General features: G+C 39.0%; 1 protein-coding gene and 1 pseudogene across 1 annotated transcript; one reads left to right on the top strand and one right to left on the bottom strand.

Moving 5' to 3' along the window:
• The first annotated feature begins 2,229 nt into the window (after positions 1-2,229).
• On the top strand, positions 2,230-2,322 carry LOC147516738 (small nucleolar RNA R71; annotated as a pseudogene).
• A 2,584-nt stretch (positions 2,323-4,906) lies between these two features.
• Positions 4,907-5,865, bottom strand: LOC147516739 (uncharacterized). The gene is made up of 2 exons (XM_086593364.1): positions 5,822-5,865; positions 4,907-5,735 (listed from the first exon to the last, which is right to left on the bottom strand). Exons 1-2 carry the CDS (start codon positions 5,863-5,865, stop codon positions 4,907-4,909), a joined length of 873 nt encoding a protein of 290 aa, XP_086449490.1.
• Between the last annotated feature and the right edge of the window lie 464 nt (positions 5,866-6,329).

Consider the following 6,329-nt stretch of genomic DNA (forward strand, 5'->3'; position numbering starts at 1 on the left):
GCTAGGAGGATTTAAAAAATTATGAAGCACAGGAGAAACAAAAGGATCGAGTGCAAACTCGAGAATCTTTTGAAAGGGTGGAAGGAGGGGAGTCGAGGTGGATGTTGTGCAAAATAGTTCTTGATAGGGTGACTCATCACCTGCTCTAAGAAACTCATCGAATTCCTCATCTAGCTTGGTCATATCCACATTACTATGGTATTCCTCTATATCTTTGAGAAAGTCATCTATCTCGTCCGCATCCATAATATGTGTATCGACTAGTGTAGGGATGAAAATGTTGGAGTCTGAACTTTCAAAGGAAAGAAATTTGGGCATTTGATTATCAGGGAACGTGTTGTTGAAATAATCTCGAGCAAAGCTCTCGATCATGCTAACCTTTCCATCCATAGACGAATCAGGTAACTGTGTCTTTGTTTTAAAAACATTTACTTAAACAGAAAGATGGCCAAAAGACATGGACATCGAACCATCGTGGCAATTTATGAGTGCATTGGCAGTTGCCAGGAAAGGACGCCCTAAGATGATCGGGACAGAGTTGTTAGCGACTTCTGTATCGAGGATGACAAAATCAGCCGGATAGTAGAAATCCTGAACCTTTACCAGCACGTTTTCAACCACACCCTTAGGATACTTAATAGACCGATCAGCTAATTGCAACGTCATTTTAGTGGGTTGCATCTCCTCTAGACCTATTTGTCTATACAAATAAAACAGGAGTAAGTTAACACTAGCCCCCAGGTCTAATAACGCGGTCGTCATATAGGAATCTCCTAAGGTGCATTGTATAGTAGGACGAACAGGGTCCTTGTACTTAACAATTCCGTTATGCATGTTCAGATAGAGTTGGGAATTGTTATGTTAAAAAGGCGTCTTTTGGTATATTGGTCTTACGCCTAGTAGTACACAACTCCTTAAGAAACTTAGCATGGTGTGGTAGCTTTTTAATAGCTTCGAGGAAGGGAAGGTTTATAGTTAGATTCTTGAAAATGTCCCTGATCTTCTCATAATTTGTATCCCTAGTTAACATGGCAAATTTTTGTGGAAACGGTGGTTTCTCTCTATATTTAGCATATGTATCACCTGGATGTTTAACCTTGAATTTCTGTTTCTTAGGTTGTGTTGTAACTGGTACCTCTACAGTGATAGGCTCTTCAGTTTCTATTTCGGTATCTAGTAAAGTAGCATGTGTAGGGGCTACTGGTGGGGTAACTATAGGCATAGTTACTTTGTTATCAACCACTTTGCCAGAACGGAGAGTGGTGATGGCATTTAGCTCACCTACGTTTTCATTTTCATTACTAGTATTACCGGTTACCTCAAAGGTCGTTTTGTTGTTTTAGGATTAGATATCGCATGACCTGGAAACACACATTTGGGTTGCGCTTTATCTTGGGCTAACTGTTGGCTTAAATTATTAACGGATTGTAGAATCTGTTGGTTAGATTGAGCCATGGTTTGGAAAAGTTGTTGGCTCACCTGTATGAAGGTGTCAAGACGATCCAGTTGTGTGGGTGTAGTGGTCACGGGTGGTGTGACTGGAACTATCTCGCATTGATTATTTATGGGCGGATTGTGATAGTTATTATTTACCGGAACGATACCTCAAATTATAATTATTATAACTACCTTGACCTTGTCGAGGTTGCGCTTGGTTGTTATAATTATTATAATTACCCTGACCCTATCCTTGTCGTGGTGGAGCTTGGTTATAACTGTGTGTTTGCCTAACATATTGATTATTGTACCCTGGAGGTGTGACTTGTTGGTTATTTCTCCAACCGAAGTTAGGATTTTGTCTCCAAGGGGCGTTAGGTTCACTATTAATGGAACAAGCATGTTCATATGCTATAGAGACGATTAAGTCGGGATGCTCAGGACTCCAACAGAAACTACATGGATTGGAGTTTACATTCATGACGGGGATAGGCTTTTGTTGTACAGAAATGGCCTCTACCTTTTTAGTGAGTGATTCGATTAGAGTTTTAAGCTCGGGATCGTGTTTCATCTCAAACATACCGGTAGCCTTAACTGTATTAGAAGAACTAGCGGAGCAGTGGATATCGTCACTACCCCCAGTTGTTATTTCGCTTAGTTTGATCCTCTAAAAATTTATAAGCCTCCGAGGCTCCTTTCCTTAGGAAACTACCCTCATTCATTACGTCAAGGACTTCTTTATGGTGGTGTAGAAGTCCTTTGAAAAAGGCACGAACTAACGTGTCTTTCGCTAAATTATGATGTGGACACTCTATAAGGAGATCGGTGAAACGATTCCAAGCCTCAAAATGATTCATGAGGATTTTGTCGAAAAGAAATGAATCTTGGAAAGCATCTCATCCGTCTTTAGGGGTGGGTAAAATGTTCCATAAACAGTTGAACAAGTTTAGCCCACGAGTCCACATAATTAGGCTTTGGGCGCTTAACCAAAGGCGCCTTATCGGCTAAAGTGAAGGGAAATACCCTGAGTTTAATTTGTTCAGCACCCACCGTAGGATGGTGGAATGTTGTAAGAATTTGTTCAATCCTACGCATGTGCTAATAAGGTTTTTCATGGTCTAAACCATGAAAAACGGGTAACAAATTAAAAATATTTGGGGGGATTCGGAAATCCCCCACTGGGTCTGCTAGAACGATGCAAGATTTGGGGCTATCGCTCAAGGCTTTATAAAAGTCAGAGAGAGGAGTCTCTCCTTCTTCGGGCATTATGTCAGGTAGAGTATGTGGAATAGTAGCTAGAGGTGCAATGAGTGGTATACTAGATAGGCATGCTTGTTGTCGTTGCCGTGTAATTACGTTAGGTGTTTTTTTTCGACCAGACCTTAATCTCATACAAGGCTAAGACCAAACTTACCTAAACACGACAACACTCCAAACAATCCTGATATACTAGTATAAACCTCTAACAGAAGATGTGAGGTGTGGAAGAAAGGAATACCTGATTGCGTCCTTGCTTCACTTATGAATAAGCGTCTTGTTTACTACGTGTTCAGTCATATAACAAGTTAGAACAACGTAAAACTTGAAAAATCGGGAAGTTCAAACAAACCCGTGGAAATCCGCAAAATTTAGCTTAGAAGCGGCGCTTGGCTCCTTGGCCTGAGTCGCCAATGTAAACTTCGAGTTCCATGATTTGAGCACGGGTCGCTTTCGGTTTGGGTGGTCGTCGCTTTCGAGGCTCCAGCGTGTGGGCACGGTCGCTCCCTTTAGGCGGCAGTGCCTCCGTGTATTTTTTCGAGGAACTTTCAATTCTGAAACAGACGACCACAGTTAGAATCAAACAAGGGTGGATGGGTGAAATGGGACTTTAAGAAGAGTACTTATACTACGAAAACAATGCGAAAGTGAACTAAGATGGCAGCAGCGCCATTTGATAATCTTAAAATGAATAAAGCTCAAGAGAACTCTTTCCGCTAGTAAAACTAGAACTAACTTCGTGCCTAATTTATCAAAGATTTCTACTCTCAATCCTATTGAGATATAGTGGGTAGATGATTCGTTCCACTCCTAGTTCTTTCACATGTAATGTTTTCTAAGTCTAATAAATCTTAACTAAAGTCTAATGAGAGATTTACGAATTATAAACTACGATGCAACTACCCACAAGATACGACTAATTAACTACGGAATGCTGTGTTGATTCTATGATAAGGAATTAGGGGGGATTGATTCTACCTTAACTCAACTTAACTTACTAACGACGAATCGTCGTAATCCGAATTGAACTGCTATGCAGAACAATTGGTTCTTCCTAATCCCTAATTACACATGGCACTTCTACCAATTCATAACTAGCATGTGAACGATTAAACCCATTCTCATGGTGAATTAATCGTTTCTAGAGTGGAATAGAAATTACGACGATTCTACGATAATCGGAATCAACCTCTCATCAAGGCTTCTCAACCCCCTCTAATGGAGGGTTAGCCGAGAATCATTACACAATCATTTTCGATATGAAATTGAATACGACATAATATAAAGATTCTAACTTTATGAATTTTAACTAAACAATAATCCAACCCGAAATCAATAACTACGAAATGAATAACAAACAATAAATGAAATTAGATCTAACGAATTTATATGACAAAATCGAATTTAATAAATAATAAACTACTTTATTTATCTAATCAAGTAATAACAATATTTTAAAGGTTTAATCTAAAACAAGAAATGAAATGAAACTAAACTTAATTAAAAACCATTAAAACTAGATCTAGATGCTATTCTAATGGCTACTTTCTATCCTAAGCTACTAGATATCTTAAGAGTTAAGTCTTCTTTTTTTTTACAAGGAGGAAATCAGATCCAAAATCGTGCATGGGCTTGGAGCCATGTTTTGGGTCGGAAAATCGGGCCCAAAACCCAATTTCTTCAGTCCAAAAAGGGCTCTTTAGCTGGATTCAGCTTCAACAGACTTTTAGTCCACTTTTGCTCCTCTGATTGGGCCAAAGCTTGGACCATTGGAAAGCTCTTCCCGATCCGGTCGTTTTGACATAAGGTAGGCCCAATTCCAAGGTCTGAGTCCAAAGATACGGTCTTCGGAAGTTCTACTGACTTTGTGCATTTACGCCCGTGGACTTTGACTTTTCACCTTTTGACCGGGCTTTACAAAGGCTTTGTCTTCTTGAATCTTGGCCTTTAATCACAGAACTCCTTAGCAACCAACCATTGCTCCTTTATCTCATCAAAGTGGCACATTTCTGCATATAATTGACTTTGAACCCTGAAACGCATAAAAACACGTAATCAGTATTAACTCTTAATTATTACTCACATAATTGGTCTAAAAGTATGATTGTTAAGGGGTTAAAACTACAGTTTTGGGCTCTTATCATCGATCCTAGTCGTTGAATAAATAAATCCATAGCTGGTTTGTAATCAACACCAATGGGATCACTGGCTCTCAGTTCAATAGACAACTTTTTCCAAAATTCATCAATTTCAGAAGGTCACAAACACTATCATCTACCCCAATGACATCTATATGTCTCATCTCTTCCAAAAGCAAATCTAAAGCTCTCTTTGAAATAAATCCTCCGAGCTCACTAAAAAACTCGTCATTGTGCTCATGCTGAAATCTAGTTAAACTCCTCTCAAAAGAGTCTCTAATTTCGCTCATCTCAATATTGATAACTGGATGGATCAATTTCCACATTCCAAGAAAATCATGTTTGCATGTTCCCTTCAAGCTCGACTTCAGTCGAGCATGCAGTCCTTCCACCCTATTCGTTGTAGTGTTTCCATAGTGCTTTTGTTGGTCTATCCAGTAAGCAACAAATGCTTCTTTGTAAGGCAACCATGTTCTACGCAAATATTGGATGAGCACAGGATAATCTTTAAAAGCTAATTCTATAGAAGCAAACTTTCTCAAAAAACTCTCCTGTGTCTTTGACTTTACCACATTAGTCCACATGGCACAAAGTTTATTTATGTTTTGCTCATCACTGAGAATATTTTTTCCCATTTTCAAGACACATTGGGAAATGTGCCATCGACACAAGTGCTTCTTTGCATTTGGAAAGACTACATCGGCCACATTCTTCAAAGCTAGCTCTCTATCAGTCACAATCAACACTGGAACTTCAGGCATGAGTATCTCTCGAAACCTTTCCAATGCCCAAGTGTAGTCATAATCTTTTTCCTTTTCCATCAACACATGACATGCAGTGAAAGTCATATTGGTCGATGTCACTCCTGCAATCTCTAACAACTTGAAATGATACTTGTTTGTCCTATACGTACAATCCATGAGAAAATTTTGGTTAAAAGTCTTAGCCATTTGGATCGAACCCGGATGGGCCCAAAACAATTCACAAACCTCATTGCTACCTTCTCGACGTTTACTGTACTCCACATATCCATTTTCCCTTAACAATCTACCCAACTCTTGCAACTATGTTCTATTTTCCATTTCATCAAGTCTAATTCTGTGTCTTGCGTTATACATTTGTCTCATGGAGGACGAGTTTAATATATCTCTTGCTTTGACAACATTCATGACCTCTTTTGGTTTGACTCCAACTCTACTCATCTCAGATACAAGAATCATTTCCATCTTATTAAACCTTCCCATATAAGAGTGACCTTCCATAGTTTTTGCCATCCCATGATTATGATGACCACAATCAACTCTTAGTGTCCATCTATCTAAACTACCACGTTCAAAACACACTTTTAATTTAAAAGGACAATTCATCTTTTTTATTCCAGTCTTTCTCACTGCCTTCTCGTTTGCTTCTACCTTTTTATGAGATCGAAATTTACCACCACGCTCACATATCAAAATAAGTCTAGGAGCCTTCCCACCAATTGCATTTTGAGATTTC

The sequence above is a fragment of the Coptis chinensis genome, chromosome 2, assembly GCF_015680905.1.
Source record: "Coptis chinensis isolate HL-2020 chromosome 2, ASM1568090v1, whole genome shotgun sequence".
Taxonomy (NCBI): domain Eukaryota; kingdom Viridiplantae; phylum Streptophyta; class Magnoliopsida; order Ranunculales; family Ranunculaceae; genus Coptis; species Coptis chinensis.